Source organism: Scyliorhinus canicula, chromosome 6 (assembly GCF_902713615.1).
Source record: "Scyliorhinus canicula chromosome 6, sScyCan1.1, whole genome shotgun sequence".
Taxonomy (NCBI): Eukaryota; Metazoa; Chordata; class Chondrichthyes; order Carcharhiniformes; family Scyliorhinidae; genus Scyliorhinus; species Scyliorhinus canicula.
Genome location: NC_052151.1, coordinates 52,460,621 through 52,482,751, shown reverse-complemented (window position 1 = coordinate 52,482,751; position 22,131 = coordinate 52,460,621). Strand labels below are relative to the sequence as shown.

Sequence of the window (22,131 nt, the reverse complement as noted above, 5' to 3'; positions counted from 1 at the left end):
CAGGTCATAGACTGAAGGCTTGCACCCACAACCGAGCTTGAGTGAGATTGCTATCACGTTCTCCCCGTGTCTGCGTGGGTTTCCTCCCACAGTCCAAAGATGTGCAGGTTAGGTGGATTGGCCATGCTAAATTGCCCTAGTGTCCAAAAAGGTTAGGTGGGGTTACTGGGTTACAGGGATAGGGTGGAGGTTTGGGCTTATGTAGGATGATCTTTTCAAGGGCAGGTGCAGACTCGATAGACCGAATGGCCTCTTTCTGCACTATAAATTCTATGATTCTATGAATGGACACTAAACGGACATCAGGTAAAATATAATGAGGAAATGAATCTCAAAGCGTTGCTGGATTTTTAAATTTATTTCACCCGGCCAAGCCACCTGCCCTGCACATCTTTTAGGTTGTTGGGCGAGACCCACGCAGACATGGGGAGAATGTGCGCTGCTCGATTTTTTATTTGTAAAGAAATATGTTCTCGTTTATCATCACTGTTTGCTATTGGTTCATAGAGAATAAGGCATTTGAATGATTTTCTCTCTACTGCAGAGCTCAAGAAGGGATTGCTGAGCATGTTGCAGCATTAAAAGCAGTTCATCAGCAAGAAGTCGAACAGATATTGACACAGCATGCACTGGAACACTCCTCCTCCAAAGTAGCTGAATTGACAAATAAAATCTCTACTCAAGAGGTACAGGCAATCTACTTCCAATATAGCGCTCCTTAAAAGCAGTTTATCTGTATTAGTGTTCAGGAGTGGCTCCAGGCATAATTAATGCACTCTGAATTTCATAAACAATGTGGGATTTAAAAATTGAGTAATTTTTTTGTGTGTGTTTAATATGGGATTTCGGGAAATAATGGAGTGGGCAAGGTGGGCTTTGCATTATGCATATTTTTATGATGGAATGTGATTGGGCTCAATTATTTGATACAAGGTAGATGCATTGGTGAGGGGCTGGGAGATCAGTAGGGTGGGATAGCCGGGATTTTTATCTGAAATGGGTTGGGAAGTTTTTATTCTTTCAAGGGATGTGAGCAACCCTGGCTAGGCAAGCATTTAGAAACAGAAAAATAGAAGCAGGAGGCCATACGGCCCTGCGAGTGTGCTCCGCCATTCATTATGATCATGACTGATCATCCAATTCAGTAGCCTAATCCCACTTTCCCCTTCATCCTAAGTGCTAGATCTAACTGTGTCTTGAAACTATACAATGTTTTGGACTCAACTACTTCCTGTGGTAACGAATTCCACAGGCTCACCACTCTGGGTGAAGAAATTTCTCTTCATCTCTGTCATAAATGGTCTACTCCGTATCCTCAGACTGTGACCTCTGGTTCTGGCCACACGCACCATCGCGAACATCCTTCCTGCATCTAGTCTGCCCAGTCCTGTTAGAATTTTATAGGTTTCTTTGATATCCCCCCCTTATTGTTCCCAACTCTAGCGAATACAATCCTAACCGATTCAATCTCTCCTTGTACGCCAGTCCTGCCGTCCCAGTAATCAGTCTGGTAAACCTTCGCTGCACTCCCTCTGTACCTAGAGCATCCTTCCTCAGATAAGGAGACCAAAACTGTACACAATATTCCAGGTGTAGCCTCACCAAGGCCCTCTTTAATTGCAGCAAGACATCCCTGCTCCTGTACGCGAATCCTCTTGCAATGAAGGCCAGCATACCCTTTGCTTTCTTTTCCGCCAGCTGGACGTGCATGCTTACCTTCAGTGACTGGTGTACGGACACCGAGGTCTCATTGCATGTTCCGTCCGCCTAATTTATGGCCATTCAGATAATAGTCTGCCTTCTTTTTTTTGCCACCAAAGTAGATAACCTCGCATTTATCCAAATTATACTGCATCTGCCATTCATTTGCCTACTCACGCAACTTGTCCAAATCACAGATCTCTGCATCCTCCTCATAGCTCACCCTCCCACCCAACTTGGTGTCATCTGCAAATTTGGAGATGTGATATTTTCTTCCCTTATCTAAATCATTAAAATATATTGTGAATAGCTGGGTTCATAGCACCGATCCCTGTAGTACCCCACTAATCACTGCCTGCCAATTTGAAAAAGACCCGCTAATTCCTACTCTTTGTTTCCTGTCTGCCAGCCAGCTTTCTATCTCAGTACACTATCCCCAAACGCATACACTTTAATTTTACATGCTAATCTTTTATGCAAGACTTTATCAAAAAGCCTTCTGAAAGTCCAAATGCACCACATCCACTGGTTCCCCTTCATCAATTCTCATTGAATTCCAATAGATTTGTTAAACATGAGTTCTCCTTCATAAATCCATGCTGACACTGTTTGATCCTGTCATTGTATTTGAAGCGTCTGCTATAAAATCTTTGATAATGGGTTCTAGAATTTTCCCCACTATTGACGCCAGGCTTGCTGGTCTACAATTCTTGCTTTCTCTAAACCTCCCTTTTTAAATAGTGGAGTTACATTAGCCACCCTCCAATCTGCACGAACTGTGACTATAGAATCCTAGAAGATGACCACCAATGCATTCACTATTTCTAGAGCCACTTCCTTCAGTACCCTCACACGTAGTTTATCAGGCCCTGGGGATTTATCAGCCTTCAATCCCACCAATTTCACCAGTGCTATTTCTCTACTGATATTGATCACCTTCAGTTTCTCCCTCTCACTAAACTCTGCATTCACCAACATTTCTGGTATCTTATTTGTGTCCTCATTTGTGAGGACAGAACCAAATTATGTATTTAGTTGCTCAGCCATTTCTTTGTCCCCTTTTATACATTCCCCTGTTTCTGACTGAGAGCTCTACATTTGTCTTCACCAATCTTTTTCTCTTCACTTTTACAGTCAGTTTTTATGTTCCCTGCAAGCTTATTTTCATACTCAATTTTCCCCTTCTTAATCAATCCCTTGGTCCTTCTTTGTTGAATTCTAAACAGCTCCTAATCCTCAGACCTATTGTTTTTCCTGGCCAATTTGTATGCTACTTCCTTTGATCAAATACTATCCCTAATTTCCTTTATAAACCATGGATTGGCCACCTTTCCTGTTTTACTTTTGTGCCAGACAGGAATAAACAATTGTTGCAGTTCCTCCATGCGCTCTTTGAATGTTTGCATTGCCTATCCACTATCATCCCTTTAAGTAACATTCCCCAATCGATCATAGCCAACTCGCACCTCATTTCATTGCAGTTTCCTTTGTTAAGATTCAAGATTTTAGTCCCAGAATCAACAGCTTCACCCTCCATCTTGATGAAAAATTCTATTATATTATGGTCGCTCATCCCCAAGGGGTCCAGCACAACTAGATTGCCAACGATTCTGTTCTCATTGCACAGTACCCAGTCTAGGATGGCCTGTTCTCTAGTTGGCTCCTTAACATATTGATCCAAAAAAACATCCCACATAGATTCCAGGAATTTCTCCTCGAAAATATTGTGGCTAATTTGATTTTCCCAATCTATATGCAGATTAAAATCACCCATAATTACAGTTGTTCCTTTATCACATGCGTCTCTAATTTTCTATTTAATGCCATTCCCAACAATATCACTGCAGTTTGGGGGTCTATATATGACACCCACTAACGTTTTTTGCCCCTTGCAGTTTCTCAGCTCTACCCATACAGATTCCGCATTGTCAGAGCTAATATCCTCCCTCACTATTGTGTTAATTTCCTCCTTTACCAGCAATGCAACCCCACCGCCTTTTCATTTTTCTCTGTCTTTCCTAAATACTGAATACCCCTGGACATTCAGTTCCCATCCCTGGTCACCCTGCAGCCATGTCTCCATTATCCCAACTATAGCATACCCGTTCACGTCTATTTACGTGATTAGTTCATCCATTTTATTGCGGAATGCTCCACCCGTTAAGGCACAAAGCCTTTAAGCTTGTCTTTTTAACGTTACTAGTCCTGCTCCCAATATTTTTCACTGTGGCCTTGTTTGAATCTGGCTCTGGGTTTATCTGCCTATCACTTTTCTTATTCCCCTTTCTGTCTTTTGTTTTTGACCTTATTTCCTCCTCCTCTGACTCCTTGCGTAGGTTTCCAACCCCCTGTCATTTTTGTTTAAACCCTCCCCAACCACTCTAACAAATAATCCCCTTAGGACATCAGTCCTGGTCCTGCCTAGGTGTAACCCATCCAGTTTGTATTGGTCCCACTTCCCCAGAACCAGTCCCAATGCTCCAGGAATCTGAAATCCTTCCTCGCACACCATCTCTTCAGCCACGTATTCATCCAATATACCCTGCTATTTCTATTCTGACTAGCATGCGGCACCGTAGTTATCTTGAGATCACTATCTTTAAGGTCCAACTTCTCAACTTTCTTCCTAATTCCCTATATTCTGCTTTTAGGACCTCATCCCTTTTTAAAAATAAATTTAGAGTACCCAGTTCTTTTTTCCAATTAAGGGGCAATTTAGCGTGGCCAGTCCACCTCCTCTGTACATCTTTGGGTTGTGGGGGCGAAACCCATGGAAACACGGGGAGAATGTGCAAACTCCATACAGACAGTGACCCAGAGCCGGGATCGAACCTGGGACCTCAGCGCCGTGAGGCAGCAGTGTTACCCACTGCACCACCGTGTTGCCATCTCATCCCTTTTTTTACCTATGTCATTGGTACCAATGTGTACCAACACCATTCCAGAATGTCCAGTTCAATTTGTGGTCAATGGTAACACCCCCTCCCCAGTATGTTGATAGTTGGATATTCAGCGATGGTAATGTCACTGAATGTCAAGGGATGATGGTTTTATTCTCTCCTATTGGAGATGAACAGTGCCTGGCACCTGTGTGGCACAAATGTTACTTGCTACTAGAGGGGAGGCGATGGCGTAGTGGTATTGTCACTGGACTAGTTAACCAGAGACTGATAGTAATGCTCTGGGGACACGGGATCAAATCCCGCCACTGCAAATGGTGACATTTTAATGCAATAAAAACTGGAATTAAAAGTCTAATGATGACCATGAAACAGTTGTGGATTGTCATAACATCCCATCTGACTTGCTAATGTCCTTTGGGGAAGGAAATGTGCCACCCTTACCTGGTTTGACCTACATGTGACTCCAGATCCACAGCAATGTGGTTGGCACTTAATTGCCCTCCTCAAGGGTAATTAGGAATGGGCAATAAATGTTGGCACAGCGTGTGGCACCACATCCCATTAACAACATTTTTTTAAAAGCCCCAAACTGGTTACTGTCCAGGTCTTGCTGCATTTGCACGTGAACTGCTTAAGTGTCTGAGGAATCACGAATGGTGCTGAACATTGTGCAATCATTAGCAAACATTCCCACACCTGATCTTATGTTGGAAGGAAGGCCATCGATGAAGCAGCTGAAGATGTTTAGACCTTGGACACAACCCTGAGGAACTCCTGCAGTGATGTCCCGGGACTAAAATGACTGACCTCCAACCACCACAGCCATCTTACTTTGTGCTAGGTATGACTCCAACTAGTGGAGAGTTTTCCCCTGATTCCCATTGACTCCAGCTTTGCTAGGGCTCTCAATGCCATACTCAAACAAATACTGTCTTGATGTCAAGGACAGTCACTCTCACCTCACCTCTGGAATTCAGCTCTTTTGTCCATGTTTGAACCAAGGCTTCAATGAGGCCAGGAGCTGAGTGACCCTGGCAGAACCCAAACTGAGCGTAAGTGAGCAAGTTATTGCTAAGTGACCCTTGATAGCACTGTTGGTGATCCCTTCCAACACTTACCTAATGATTGAGAGTAGACTGATAAGGCATTAATTGGCTGGGTTGGATTTGTCCTGTTACCTGTGTACAGTACACACCTGGGTAATTTTCCACATTACCAAGTGGATTCCAGTGATGTAGCTGTACTGCAACAGCTTGGCTAGGGGTGCAGTAAGTTATGGAGCATGAGTCTTCAGTACTATTGTCGGACTATTGTCAAGGCCTTTGCAGTATCGGTGCCATTAGCCATTTCTTAATATCATGTGGAGTGAATCAAATTAGCTGAAGACTGGCATCTGTGATGCTGGGGACCTCTGGAGGATACCAAGATGGATCATTGGCTCAACATTTCTGCCTGAAGATTATTGCAAATGCTTCAGCCTTGTCTTTTGCACAGATGTGCTGGGTGCCTCCATCGTTGAAGATGGGGACATTAGTGGAGCCTCCTCCTCCAGTGACTTGTTTAATTGTCCACCACCATGAATGACTGGATGTGGCAGGACTGCGGACCTTATATCTGATCCATTAGTTGTGGGATTCCAAGCTCGGTCTATCAATTGCTGCTTATGTTATTTGACATGAAAGTAGTCCTCTTTTGTAGTTTCACCAGGTCAACACCTCGTTTTTTGCTATGCCTGGTATTGTGCCAGGCATGCTCTCCTGTACTCTTCAATGAACCAGGATTGATCCCCTGGTTTGGTGGTAATGGTAGAGTGAGGGATATGCCAGGCCATGATGTTTCACATTGTGGCTGAGTGCAATTCTGCTACTGCTGACAGTTCACAGTGCCTCATGGATGCCCAATCTTGAGTTGCGAGACCTATTCTGAATTTAGCACAATGGTGGTACCACACAACACAATTGAGGTATGCTCAGTTTGAAGATGGGACTTTGTCTCCAAAAGGACTGTGTGGTGGTCACTCCTACTAATACTATCAGATGCATCTGCGGCAGACAGGTTGGTGAGGATGAGGTCTGGTATATTTTTCCCTCTTGTTGATTCCTTCATCACCTGTCTCAGACCCAGCCTAGCAGCTATGTCCATTAGGGCTCTGTCAGTACTGGTGCTGCCGAACCACTCTTGGTGATGGACATTGAAGTTTCCCACCCAGGGTACATTCTGTGCCCCTGCCACCCTCCAAGTGGTGTTCAACATGAAAGAGAACTGATTCATCAGCTGACTGTGGATGATACATGGTAATTAGCAGGAGGTTTCCTTTCCCATGTTTGACCTGAAGCCTTGAGACCTCATGGGGTCGAGAGTCGATGTTGAGGACTCCCAGGGCAACTGACTCTCAACTGTATACTTCTGTGCCACCACCTCTGCTGGACCTGTCCTGCAGGTGGACAGGACGTACCCTTCAATGGTGATAATGGTCACCAAACAGCAGGGGCTGTTTAGCACAGGGCTAAATCGCTGGCTTTGAAAGCAGACCCAGTAGGCCAGTAGCACGGTTCGATTCCCGTAACAGCCTCCCCGAACAGGCGCCGGAATGTGGCGACTAGGGGCTTTTCACAGTAACTTAATTTGAAGCCTACTCGTGACAATAAGCGATTTTTATTTTTTTCATGGTTTCTGGGACATTATCTGTGAGGTATGATTGTGTGAGTATGACTATGTCTGGCTGTTGCTTGACTCGTCTGTGAGACAGCTCTCCCACTTTTGGCACCAGCTCCTAGATGTTAGCTGGGAGAACTTTGTAGGGTCGACAGGGTTGGGTTTGCCATTGCCTTTTCCAGTGCCAAGGTCAATGCCAGGTGGGCCGTAAGTGGGGTAAATACCAGGAGGATGTTTCCACTTGTAAGGAAGACAAGAACTAGGCAACGGTGTTTAAGAATAAGCACTCATCCTTTTAAGACTGAGATGAAGAGAAATTACTTCTCCCAGAGCCGATACCATGTGGAATTATTTTCCCCAGAAAGCAATGAAGGCTTGGTCATTAAATTTATTCAAGGCAGATATTTGATAGACAAGGGAGTCCAGGGTTATGGGGCAGACAGAAAAGTAGAGTTAACTTTTTGTCCTATCTTTAGCTACGTTAACACATTTCGAATGTTAATTTCCATTGTGATGTATGGTTTTGGGACAAAGTGTTGAGGCACACTCAATGCTGTTCACACATAATGGGCGCGATTCTCCGCTCCCGCGCGGCATCAGGAAGGCCGTCGTGAACTCAGCCGAGTTTCACGACGGCTCTACACGGCCCCGTTCCCGATCGATTCTGGCCCCGGAAATGGGCTAGGAGCAGGGCCGCGGGAAACACGTGGGGAATGATGGCAAAAGCCCGCGACGCCCGAGTGACGCCGCTCCGCGTTGTAAAAGGGCGCGAGCGACCAAAACCAGTGAGGGCCTGAAAATGACGGAGCTCTGAGGTTTGGGGAGACTGACTCGAGACACTCCTCGATGAGGTGGAGCAACGGAGGGCCATCATCTGCCCTAGAAGAGGGCATCGCCACCCTGCCAGCGTTGTGTGACGGGCCTGGCGTGAGGTGGGCACGGCAGTGAGTGCTGTGGGGCAGACCCCTCGGTCTGGGGAGCAGTGCCGGAAGAAACTCCACGACCTCACCAGGGCTGCCAGGGTAAGTGCCAAGAGGGTGCCCCCGGGTCACAAAAATCCCCCCCCCCCAATGTCCCTCATCACCCACCTGCCCCCCCCCCCCCCCCCCCCCCCCCGGGCACGAGGGGTAGGGGGGGCCAGAGTGAGTGGAGGGTGGTTAACAAAGTTGTCACAGACGCACATGAGCGCTGCGACCCCTTGGAGAGATGCCATGGTGTAGCTGCAACTTTCCCCCCAACCTGTGCCAATATCTGAATGCCCTGATGTTCCCTGCCAAATTGTGATGATCTATCCATGCACCCCCCCCCCCAAACAGGACAAGACTGCTCACAACAACCGGGAGCGGAACAGGACCGGAGGGGGTTCACCCATTCTGCACCCCCTGACAGTCTTTGAAGAGAGGGCACTGGACCTTGCTGGGGGATCTGGCACCCGGGAAGTCGCGCACTGCGAGGTTGGAGGTGCAGAACCAAGTGAGACAACCCTGCATGACAACCCCCACCTCCCCCCCAGCCCATCCTCGGTCCCCTCACACTCTACCCACTGGACCCCCCATCCTCTGTCCCCTCAGACTCTACCCACTGGACCCCCCATCCTCTGTCCCCTCACACTCTACCCACTGGACCCCCCATCCTCTGTCCCCCTCACACTCTACCCACTGGACCATCCTACGCCCGGCCAAGCGTATCTAACTAACCCCGTATTATTCTGTTCCCTCGGGCGTGGTGACGAACGTCCAGGGCCGTCTGCTGCCACACACAGACGCCCATCTGTCACGACCACCGCACCCAGGGCCGCAGGCCAGAGGGTGGCAGGAGGTCAGCCAGGAGTGCCATCCTCCCAACCCGGGACCCTCGAGCAGGACGCACACAGGACGGCAACACACTCAACAGAGTCACCTGAGGGAGAACCAGAATTGGGCCGCGTGCAGCCTGCGCTCGAATATGACTGGGACGAGGACACTGCTGGTTTTATGACGGACAAGGACCTAGAGCTTGCGGCACTGCTATCTCCCACACCATCCACCATCCCAGAGACAATCACCTCAGTTGGGCAATTAAGTGATGAGGCTCCTGGGTCACGGTCTGGTGTGCACCACACAGCTGAGTCGGTACAGCAGGTGGAGGTCGGAGCAGCCGAGGGGCTGGACGGTCGGAGGGCAGCCCAGGCCCAGCATTCAGCTGGCTCCCAGACGTTTCCCGGGTTCCTGGATTTACTCGACCCACGTGGACAGCCGATGCATTTCAAAACCCAGGGACACAATGACGGGGTGAGGGCCGTCCACCAGCAGCTGCAGACACAGTTAGATGAGTCAAACCGCGTCCAGGAGCAGTGAGTGGTGCCGCTGATGGCAGCCACCCAGGCCGACACCGCATGGGTGGCATCCGCGGTCGAGGCAATGGGTGAAACCGTATCGGCCATGGGCCAGGTTCTGCAAGGCGTTGGGCTTAATTTGCACGCGTCATCCTCAGCCCTGGACAGGGCTGCCCTCTCACAGGCAGCAATGCGCCAGAGCCAAAACGACATTGCCGGCGTGCTACGGCCCTGGCCGGGTCTCACCAGGCCATGGCCCAGTCCCAGCACGCCATGGCACAATCCCAGCATGCCATGGCACAGTTCTAGCACGCCATGGCACAGTCCCACCAGTCAGTCGCGGAGAGCATCGAACGCCTGACACACGTGCTGGATGGCGTCGCGCACTCACAGGTTGAGGTCGCACAGTCCCTGGCGGGAATGTCTCACTCCCTGGACTCCGTCTCTGCGAACGTTCGGACCCTGGTCGATACCGTTGCAGGCCTCCAGGACTGGCAGCGCCAGGTTTCGGTGGGGCGACGAGGCACCTCCCCACTTGCACCTCCGTCCCACAGTGAGGCCTGGGGGCCATCGGGCTCCCCGAGGGAGGAGGAGGTTCTGGGGCCCGTTCCATCCCTGGTGTATCGGGTGGGCAGCGGGCAGAGCAGTGTGGCACCACGTCATCCGAAACGCCCGCGGAGCAGCCTGGCCGATCAAGGCTGGGTCGCCCCAGGAAACGAGTGCCAACGGGGAGACATGTCGCAGGGGGTGATTCTCAGCTGTCCGCCTCCACTCCTGCTGTATCATCTGGGGATTCACTTAAATGTAGTGGTAGGGTCCGTAAGGCAATGAAGAGGGACACAGAGTAAGTTGGCACGGGTGAAGGGCACAGTTTAGTTGTAGGGGCTAGGGCATCTGTACATAATATTCACCATTAAACTCACTGTTGCACCTAACTTGTAAGTGTGATTTTTCCGTTGACACGGGGATCGTGATGATGACCAAGTGTCGCTTGGGTTGACGAGCGGTGAAACTTCGGTGCCGGGTGTTCAGTCCCTTCCCCCTCCCACAGCTACCCGGGCGGGCACGTGATGGAGTGTCCGTGACGAACTCAGCGACCACCGAGATGGATGGTTCAGCTATTGCCATGAGTCAGACTTTGTCTAACGATTCTGAGCTCTCAGCTCATCGCAGAGCGGGCTGTCATCATTCAACATGGCACTGATCACACCTGCTGACAGCCATCAATATCGTGCCATACCGTTGTGCCACAGTGGTAAGGGTGATGTCGACGTGGAGCAGTGTATGCAGTGGGGGGGGGGGGGGGGGCTGGTGGTGGTGGCAGTTGTGTGCTGACTGTCTGCATGACTGGCGATGCAGATGGTAGTGTTCAGTGGTGCCGTCGCGCGCGACGCGTGAATCTTGCTGCCACCAAGGCATCCCGTGCCCGCTGTCCTCGCCGGTGCCGTCGTGCAGCCTCCTGGATATTACCAGCAGCCGGGTCGTGTCTGTGTGCTGCGCCCGCGCTCCACCTCCTCCTCCTCCTCCGTCTCCGTGTTGGCACCACTGCCAGTGGCTTCTGCCTCCGACTCCTCCACCAGGGCATCTCCCCTCTGCATTGCGATGTTGTGCAGCGCACAGCAGACCACGACAATGCGAGCGACCCTGTCGGGCTGGCACTGCGGGGCCCCTCCGGAGCGGTCCAGACACCTGAATCGCATTTTCAGCAGACCGAAGCAGCGCTCCACCACACCCCTGGTTGCTGCATGGGCCTCATTGTAAAGGGTCTCCGCGTTGGTCTGAGGCCTCCGTATGGGCGTGGATAACCCCTGTCGCCCAGCAACCAGCCCCTCAGCCGGGGGGGGCCGTCCCTCAAACATATCAGGGATGAATGACTGCGCAAGAATGTACGCATCATGCACACTCCCTGGGAACCTTGCGCACATGTACATGATCTTCATGTGGGGGTCGCATACCACCTGGATATTCATGGAGTATGTCCCCCTCCTGTTTGTGAACACTTCCCTGTTGCGTGCAGGCGGGCGCATGGGGACGTGAACACAATCAATGATCCCCTGGACCATCGGTATCCCGGCCACGTTGGCAAATGCATGGGCTCGTGCGTCTTGACTTGCTTGGTCCTCGGGAAAGGTGATGTAGCGGTCGGCGATGGCATAAAGGGCGTCGGTCATATCCCAGATGCACCTGTGCACCGATGACTGCGAGATCCCAGATATGTGCCCGCTTGGAGACTGGAAGAAGCCTGTCGCGTAAAAGTTAAGTGCCACCGTCACCTTGACGGCAACCGGTATCGCGTTTCCTCCTCCCGTTCCACGTGGGGCGAGGTGCGACACGAGTTGGCAGATATGTGCGACCGTCTCTCTGCTCAACCGGAGTATCCTCCTGCAGGTGATGTCCGGCATTGTCTCGAAAGAGATCCGGCCACGGTACACCCTAGGCCTCGCTCTTCGCCTCTGGGGCCCTGGCTCCACCATCAATGCCTCCTCCTCCCCCCCCATGCTGCTCGACGACGGGCCACTGTGCGGCCATTCCCTCTGCTGCTACAGCTGCCCCTGCATCCACCGAGGGATGTGGCTGTGGACGCTGCTGGATGTCCAACTGCAGTGCAGCGGCCCCAACCACTGCGCTGAACATCGCCGTTCGGTTACAATACATTCTGGTCACCTACAGAAGGGAGGTGGGGGGCAGAGAAACGACATGTTAGACGGAGGTTATTCGACACCTTGGCAGCCGCCTGCCACGGGATACCTGTGTGTCCCGGTGGCCTGGTCGCGCTGCTGACATGCGGCCAGCCTAACCCCTGGTCACTTTCTGCGTCCAACAGGCAGTTAACAACACGTCCTCCTCACCGGTGCGTCAGTGGGCTGTGGCCATCAGCCACAGGGCAACCAGCGGCAGTGTCCTCGTCACCGTCCTGCCATGGCAGGGCGGCTGACATGTTGCGTCCGGGGGTGGACGACCCACTCACTCCCTCTCTCCCCCCCCCCCCCCCCAAGACTCGCTCTCCGCGCGCCCCCCCCCCCCCCCCCCCCCGCCCCACTACTCACTCTCCGCACCCCCTCCCACGCAAGGTCACGACGTCGGGGCTTCGGCCCATCCGGGCCGGAGAATAGCGGGGGTGCCAGAGAATCGCCTTTTTGGCTGCATCGGGCGATTCTCCGTGTTTTTGCGCGCAAAACACGATGACAAAAATTTGTCCGGTAGGGAGAATAGTGGGAGCGCGTCGGACCAGCATCGCGGGAAAAAACGGCGCGGCACGCTATTCCCCCAACCGGCGTGACATCGGAGAATCGCGCCCAATAACTTTTGTTCGATAGAATGGTTTCTCAGGTTGGTTGTGATAAGGATAAAATTAGAGTTGGGGATGAAGGTCTGGCACCATATAAATCAAGAATCTAAAAAAGTAGAACATATTCATTTCGAAAGGTTAGGCATTTAACCAATGAGGAGAAAATCAAAAGGCAGTCACAATATAGTGCTATTGGGATACGGGCTCATATGGCAGCTGACAGAATTTAAATTCAATTAATAAATGATTGTGAAATTGAACCATGACATATTTTTGCTTGGTATAATAACGCGTTTGCTTCACTAATATTTGTTTAGAACATTTCTGGCCATTCAAGCGCCACCCTACAGAAACCCCCAACTCAATAAACACTCCATTGACTGCATCCTGTCCTCTAAAAAGTCCCGCTTAGCAATTTCCCCAGCCCTCAATGACTTCAATTGCTGCTCTACCCACAAAACACATTCACCTCAAATTCCTTGTTCTCATCAGCAAATTATTCCACCCTATATCTGCAAGTTTTCCAGTTCTCCAATTGCACCTGTAAACTCACTTTTCTGGTCTATTGTACCCCCTAAACTACTACTATTCCACCATTTATGACACACTCTTTAATTGTCTCACCCCATCCCACTGGAACGCTACCCTAAAATCTTCTGCTTTAAAAACTGCTGAAATTTCTTCCAGATAAATTTCAGCCCATTCCCCCAATTTCCTTCCTGAGTCTGTCCCTCAGATCTGACAGTCAACTGGGAAGCATTTCATGATGCTTCAGTGCATTAAAGATATAGAAATGGTGGCTTTTGAAGGGGCCTAAAAATACTTGTGCATTATCTATTTTCCTTCACTCTTTCATTGTAGGTTATGATGAAACACCTTCGAGAGCAAGTTAATGAGCTCCAGAAAGACCGGGAGGCTCTTTCCTTTGCTAAACTCCGTGAAGAAACCTTACAAACTCAGGTACTTATGAATTAGACGTTAATATTCTTTTGCAGTTGGAACTATTTTACATTCACAGTGGTGCAAATTCAGAAGTGGAAAAATGTAATTGCAGCAAAGTCTGTGGAAAATAAGAGGGTATTAAACCTCCCTTGTGGAAAAAGTAGCCAGCAGTTGATTGAATCTAATGTAAAAGTAATATTCAGAGATAATTAGGCACATTGACTAACCCAAACCTCATCTTCGACACAAAATGCTCAAAGACCTTTGGAATCAATATATGAAGAATAGATATGAAATAGAGTAATTTTAGAACGTTCAATTTTGTACCTTTTTACACTTAACGATTTTTATTATAGATGATGTGAACATGTCGCGACTAATATAACATCTTATATTTAAAAGTTTCAAATATATCAGAATGCCAAAAAAGTCATATTTTAGATTTTCAGATAGGTTGCAAGGAAAAACAAAAGCCCAGAGAGACAGAGCAACATGATTTGTCCTAAATTTGACAATAGCAATGGTTGAAATTGCTCAATGTAAAAATAACAATCATTGGAGCAGCAACTGGGCAGCACGGTAGCATTGTGGATAGCACAATCGCTTCACAGCTCCAAGGTCCCAGGTTCGATTCCGGCTTGGGTCACTGTCTGTGCGTGTCTGCACATCCTCCCCGTGTGTGCGTGGGTTTCCTCCAGGTGCTCCGGTTTCCTCCCACAGTCCAAAGATGTGCAGGTTAGGTGGATTGGCCATGATAAATTGCCCTTAGTGTCCAAAAATTGTCCTTGGTGTTGGGTGGGGTTACTGGGTTATGGGGATGGGGTGGAGGTGTTAACCTTGGGTAGGGTGCTCTTTCCAGGAGCCGGTGCAGACTCGATGGGCCAAATGGCCTCCTTCTGCACTGTAAATTCTATGATCTATAACTGGCAAAATTGGCACTAGAGATGAAGCTGAGATATTTAAGTTCTCCGAATGGTAAAAATGAACAAAGGAGTTTTGGAGACTATGGTCAAATTTAGACAGGTCCTACATGTAACTTCTCAACATTAAAAAATATCAAATAAACCATATAAATACAGAAGGGGGGCAGCTCGATAGCAGAGTGGTTAGCACTGCTGCCTATGGCCTCGGGTCACTGTCTGTGGAGTTTGCGCATTCTCCCCGTGTCTGCGTGGGTTTCACCTCCACAACCCAAAGATGTGCAGGTTCGGTGGATTGGCCATGCTAAATTGCCCCTGAATTGGAAAAAATAATTGGGTACTCTGAATTGATTTTTTTTAAATGCGGAAGGCAAGGATTTATACAGAGTTGGCCCATGTAAGCAACAGTTAAAGATTCATTTGCTTAATATTGAGTTAAAAGATGTTTGTAAAAATAATGCAATAGCTAAAGTGGGATCCAACAAAACTGAATCATCAAAATAAACTCCCAAGGAATTTAAAGTTCAAAACTTTGAGAAATTTGATTAAGGAACTCGGCAAGTATTTAACATAGAACATAGAACAGTACAGCACAGAACAGGCCCGTCGGCCCTCGATGTTGTGCCGAGCAATGATCACCCTACTCAAACCCACGTATCCACCCTATACCCGTAACCCAACAAACCCCCCCCCTTAACCTTACTTTTTAGGACACTGCGGGCAATTTAGCATGGCCAATCCACCTAACCCGCACATCTTTGGACTGTGGGAGGAAACCGGAGCACCCGGAGGAAACCCACGCACACACGGGGAGGACGTGCAGACTCCACACAGACAGTGACCCAGCCGGGAATCGAACCTGGGACCCTGGAGCTGTGAAGCATTTATGCTAACTACCGTGCTGCCCCTTTATTGCCCAATTATACACTAGAACACTACTGAGTACTAAATTTGATATTTGCTATTGATGTGCAATCCTAGAACTCGATTTACTGTTTTTTCTCAATTTTACATATTTAAAATTTAGTGTATGCTGTAACGAGCATTGGTAATTGATTGCAGTAAAGCAAATGATGCAGGCTTGACCTGTTCTTTAAAAAACAAAACACTGGTCCTGTAGGGTTATCATTTAGATGCATTTTAGTACACATGAATCGAGTATATTTCTCATGTTTGCTGGCAGTGTTTATTTTAAACTAGTAGATCGCCATTGCTTATGATAAATTGTATGGTGTACTGTTCTTTAAAGTATACCATATTCCACTGAGTGGATCTGTGCGTCTCAAAGACCAAAGAAGTCCAATTATTGAATAAGCAATGGTTCATGTCATTCTTAGTTTGTTAGTTGTTTGATGGAAAAATTAGAGATTGAAGGGTTGCCCTCTCTAAGGCATCGGCAATCTCCAGACACTGGAAACAGCAAAAGGAATAGAGGCCTGTTTTATCAAGTTCTCATCACCATTGAACTGCCCAGCATTTCTTGTACCTTTTCCGAGCTGGGCCTGCTGGGAAATGTGCAGCGGAGCTGCCCGAGGAGCCTCTTCTGTGCAGGGCGGCAGCATTGGGGAAGTGAAGCCATGCCCCCTTTTTACGGCACTCACTGCCATAAACCAGGTAACATTAAATGTCCCAGCCTCTTTGGAGAAAAGGTAATTGATAAGAAAGTTTGGAGAGGTGGGGAGCGATATGGTGTTTCGGGGTGAAGGGAAGTCAGGTGAGCAGGGGAGTGGAGTGTAGTCAAGGATATCGTCGAGGGATTCATGTGGTCAGGAAGGGTGGGTGTGGGGACGTAGTCAGCGGTTCAGGTGGTCTGGGAGGATGAGAGTGTAGTCGGTGTTAGGGGTGTGGTTAGGGCGGGATAAGTTGTAGATTGTCGGGATATAGTCTGAGGATAGGGATGAGGATGCTTGCGTGGGGTAGTTGAAGGTGGGGATAGTTGGTGGGAGGATAGTCGGGCTGAGGGAGTCTGGAGTGGGCTAATTGGTGGGGAGGTCAGGTTGTCAGGAGGAGTGGGGATATTCAGGGATGAGTTTAGTTGGGATGGGGGTAGTCAAGTCTGGGAGGTAATTGGGGAGTTGTCGGAAGGATAGTCAAGGGTTTTTGGGTGATCAGGGGACTGAGGGGGTGTTTGGAGAGGTGGGGAATAGTTGAGTCGAGAGGGTACTTGGGGAGTCGAAAGGATAGTCGGGAGTTCAGGGTGTGTAGGATGAGATCATGGAGTGTGGGGGTTATAGTCGGGGATTCGGGTGGTGAAGGTCGTTACCGGGATTATTCTTCGTGGGGGGATTTCTCTGGAAGCTTGGTATGGGGATTTGGTGACCAATACCATAGTTAACCAAGAGTTAGAAGTGGTCTTAATCCTTCTAACTTTTTCTGGACAGCTATTCTGCCAAGAGAATCTGAACCATCCAAAATTTCCGAATCAAACCAGAGCTTTGGAGCATTACAGGTGCCTGGTAATACCTATCAGAAGTTGAATCTTCCCGGGCACTTCCTATGCAATCCTTGCCTGTGGTTTTCCGGATACTTCTAGTGCTTCCAGGGTACCTCCATGATACGTTCCTCCGGGGAATCAAAGGTCTGGGTCAATCAAAACTTGCAGAGAAAAGGAATGGATCGGCAACAGCTGGGAGATAACGTCGCAGGCTTGCCAACATCTTTCTCTTTGTTCAGTGTCCATACACATTCCTTTTGTTACAGTAAAATTCAATTATGCAGAATGTCAAACCGAACAATTCATCATAATAAAACATCAACATATGGTGCTTTTAATATCAAACAATCTGCAGCTTTTACAGAGGAGGATGAACAATGACCACCCAGCCTTTGAAGAATTTTAGGAGAGGTGGCCAAAAGTTTAGTTGCAGAGATTATGGTTGAGAGGGTTTCTAAAGGTATGGGATGGGAAATGTAGAGGTATATTTTGAGAGTAAGTTCTAGAGTATTTATCAAATTGTGCTTTATAACTTTCCTGTAAAATTCCTTGAGATGTGTTATTATGTTAAAGGCAGCTATATAAATGCATATTGTTGTTATCAGAGATAGGACGCCATTAGATTTCAGGAAAACGGGTGCAGCACGGTGGCACAGTGGTTAGCACTGCTGCCTCACAGCACTGAGGACCCGGGTTTGATCCCGGCCCCGGGTCGCTGTCCGTGTGGAGTTCACACATTCTCCCCGTATCACATTCAACCCAAAGATGTGTAGGGTAGGTGGATTGGTCGCACTAAATTGCCCCTTAATTGGAAAAAAAATTAAAGTTTTAAAAAATTATATTTCAGCAAAACAAGCATTATGGGAATGTGGAGCTTGGTGTAGTCTCAAATATTGGCAATTTTAAATTGCAGGTGTAGCCAGCAAAAAGGGCAGTGGGTAAATTGGGATCAGAGATGAGGTGAAAATTGGACGTGGTCAATTTTTTTTAAAAGGTAAAAGCAAGAGAGTGTAAGATTTGAAGTTCTGCTCCAGTAGCATGGAGTCTACTTCAGCCTGAGCGGCCAACTTGGGAAGGAGCTGTAGTCATTAGCAAAGGTTGATTCCGAAAACGATCGCTTGATTTTCCCAACAATGGTTTGTAGAAATTGTGTCAGTCAGGTAATCTTATGCACAGAGAGGGTTGTGGGCTTTATGAAGGTGATGTGGACTGGATTTTGATATTGTGTCACCAGAGATCACAGAATAATAGAAAAGTTACACCACAGAAGGAGGCCATTCGGCCCATCTCGTCCATGCCAGCCTAAGGATACTCAGGTGCTCTTTCTAATCCCACCTTCTTGCACCCAGTCCATTGCCCTGTAGCTTAGAGCTCTTATGTTGCAGGTCCAGGTACTTTTAAGAAGAGTTTAGGGTCTCAGCTTCCACCACCAACTCGGGCAGCGAATTCCAGACACCCACTACCCTCTGCGTAAAAAAGTTCTTCCTCATGTCCCCTCTACACCTTCTGCCTCTGATTTTGAATCTATGTCCCCTGGTTCTAGAATTCTCCAACAAGTGAAACTATTTTACCCTGTCCACTCTATCTCTTCCCCTCATGATTCTGTACACCTCAATTAAGTCACCCCTCAGCCTTCTTTGTTCCAAAGAATTTGTTTAATTGTATTTAGACTACTCAATTCTTTTTTTCCAATTAAGGGGCAATTTAGTATGGACAATCCACCGACCCTGCACCTCTTTGGGTTGTGGGGGTGAGACACATGCAGACACGGGGAGAATGTGCAAACGTCACACGGACAGTGACCCGGGGCCAGGATTGAACCCGGGTCCTCGGCGCCGTGAGACAGCAGTGCTAACCACTGCATCACCGTGCCTCCCTATGTTCCAAGGAAAATAACACCAACCTATTTAATCTCTCCTCGTAGCTACACTTTTCTAGCCCTAGCAACATTCTGTACTCTCTCCACAGCAATTACGTCCTTCCTATAATGTGGTGGCCAGTTTGGCCTCACCAGTGTCCCATACAATGCCAATGTTATGGACGAGATTCTCCATTTCCAGACACCAATTTCAGAATCGGTGATCGGGTGGAGAATCAATTCTTACAACCGAATCGGGGACGGCGCCTGTTTTGCGCAGGTTGCACCTGCTCTGCTCCTCCAAAACGGCACCATCACGGCGCGCGCCGCATGCTGTTGGGGTGGCCTCAGGACGTCACCTGAAGGCCCCCTCCCGATGCTCCGCCCCCGATGGACCGAGTTCACAACAGCATGGGAGACATGTGGTCCCAGCCGTGCGGGAACCCGGCGTGGCAGCTGCGGATTGTGTCTAGCGCCGCCACAGTCAGGCGGGAACCGCGCTGCTAGCCGGGGGGTGGTGGGGTGACAGAGAATCTCCATTGTCAGAGAGAAGCAACTTATTTGTTCCAACAGTTTCTGAATTCATTGGAGTTCATTCAACTCAATCTTAAGTGTTGGTATTCTGGTTCAGGAAATTGGGAATCTTAGTTCTATTTTGTCAAGTTAATAGGAATTTCACTTTTCAGTAACAGTTATATTAGTGCAAGATGCTCCATGACAAGATTGCATTCCTATTTCAAAAGAATGTTTTCACCACTGATCTAACACTAGCAAGCTCACTCGCTGACCAGCATTCCTCTGTTGATGAACTCCATTAGGGATAGATTACTTTAAGAACATGGGAACAAAAGTCGGACATTTCGCCCTTCGAGCCCGCTCTGCCATGTAATGAAATTGTGCCTGATGTGCGACCTGATCAACTCCATATCCCTGCTTTTGCCCTATTATGTATTTTCTTTTATTTCCTTTTCTTTTCATGTACTTAATGATCTGTTGAGCTGCTCCAGAAAAATACTTTTTGTTGTACCTTGGTACACGTGACAGTAAACAAATCCAATCCAATATATCTTAGTCCTATGAATCTCAGATTTTAAATTAATAAGTGGCATCGCCTCAAGTGCTATAGGAAGAGAGTTCCTAACTTCTGCCACCATTTGTGTGCTGAAGTGTTTTTGAATTTCATTACTGAAGGACCTGGCTTTAATATTTAAACTATGTCGCCTAGTCCTTGACTCCTCAAACCGCATAGTTTCTACCAACCCTATCTGTTCCCTAATACCTTGAAAACCATTGTTTTGACATCTTGGGGGAGAGAAAGTGAAGGAGTGGGGAGCTCGCTTCATCAGGAACCTCACCTCTCGGGCATCCCAATTAGAACAAAGAACAAAGAAAAGTACAGCACAGGAACAGGCCCTTCGGCCCTCCAAGCCTGCGCCGACCATGCTGACCATCTAAACTAAAATCTTCTACACTCTGCGATCCGTATCCCTCTATTCCCATCCTATTCATGTATTTGTCAAGATGCTCCTTAAACATCACTATCGTTGCTGCTTCCACCACCTGCTCCGGCAGCGAGTTCCAGGCACCCACTACCCTCTGTGTAAAAAAAACTTGCCTCGTATATCTCCTCTAAACCTTGCCTCTCGCACCTTAAACCAACAACCTATTTGGTAATGCCAAATTTAATAAAAATAAAAGAAGGACCACCCCACCAAACCCAGCCCTGGTACTGCCCCTTGGCAGTGGTGGCAGCAGTGCCAGGGTATTGCCTGGGCATGACACTCTTCCCCCATGCGGGCTGTACTTGTGTGATTCTGGCAGGTTCTGTTCATCAGGTGCACGCTGTGGGGGATTCAGTCACACCACGTCAATGGACAGGCCAACGTGGGGGGAGACACCTGATGTGCAACCAAATGTAAGTCGGGATCTCTGTTCCATCTTTGGCAGAGACAATCGAGCGGGGAACTCCCGTCGGTATAAAACCACTTGATTCTCCGCCATTTAAAAAATATATATTTCATGGGATGTGGCATGGCCAGCATTTGTTGCCCATCGCTAATTGCCCTCCAAATGAGTGTCATTTTAAAATTCAACCACATTGCTATGGATCTGGAGTCACATGTAGGTCAGACCAGGTAAGGGCAGCAGAGATCCTTCCCTTAAGGGTATTAGTAAACCAGATAAGTTTTTACGACAATCAACAATGGGTCCATGGTCAACATTAGACTTTTAATTCCTGATTTTTATTGAATTTAAATTTCACCGTTTGCCTGCCAGAATTTGAGCCGGGGTCCGCAGAGCATTACCCTGGGTCTCTGGATTACTAGTCCAGTGAAAACACCACCGCCATTCCCATCTCCGAAAAGAAGGCATGGCAAATTCCGCCCTCCTCCCCCACCCCCATTCCCCCAAGTTTTATTCTGGATAACAACAACGTACTCCCTCCAAGGTATCGCTGTAGCATGACTACGACATATACTGTCCTTGAGATTATAAAAGGCAGCATTCCCTAGCCTGCTTTGATTATTGCTGTTCCTGTTCATGCCATTTTAATAATCTATGTACCTGGGCCCCAAATTTTTTGGTCATCCACTATTTTTAGCTTTTCACCATTTTAGAAATTATTATGCTGTAACAACTTTTTAAAAATGGATGACCTCATGTTTTCATATATTAAAATCAATTTTCCACAGTTTTGCCTATTTACTTACTCTTAATCTATCATTTTTTTTAAATGTTATTGGAAGTTTAACCCCTTGATATGAGAAAAAATTCCAAGATTTATATCAGGCTTGAGATTTCTTGGACCTTCATCTTTCTTCAGGCAGGATTGTCCTTTCAAATCTCCTCCAACCATTCAGGGTCATGGACTCCCTGCAACACAGGTTCAAAATACGCCTGGTTTTATTATTCTTTAACTCTGGAATCTTGTATCCAAAATGTTCTCTCCTCAACTTGATTATAACATAAGTTGACCTCACTGTTAGGAGTCCTTTAGTTAACAAGAGCTTTAAACACTTTTAGCCAACACACAAGGTGCAACTGAATCATTCTTGTAACATTTGTTTCCTTCGCTCCAACTTTAAAAAAAAACAAAGAGCTTAAACAAAAATCT

The 22,131-nt window shown here is 47.9% G+C and overlaps 1 protein-coding gene across 6 annotated transcripts in view; it reads left to right on the top strand.

Annotated features, from left to right (window-relative positions):
• cep162 (centrosomal protein 162) overlaps positions 1 to 22,131 on the top strand; it is a 198,244-nt gene that overhangs the window by 165,452 nt on the left and 10,661 nt on the right. For all 6 annotated transcript variants that reach the window (XR_005460926.1, XM_038799288.1, XM_038799283.1 and 3 more), the window contains 2 exons: positions 545 to 686; positions 13,724 to 13,822. Coding sequence is in view for 5 of the 6 variants with exons in the window: in XM_038799288.1 (XP_038655216.1) it covers positions 545 to 686; positions 13,724 to 13,822 (241 nt within the window). In the remaining variant the exon portion in view is untranslated. The remainder of the gene's footprint in view (positions 1 to 544; positions 687 to 13,723; positions 13,823 to 22,131) is intronic.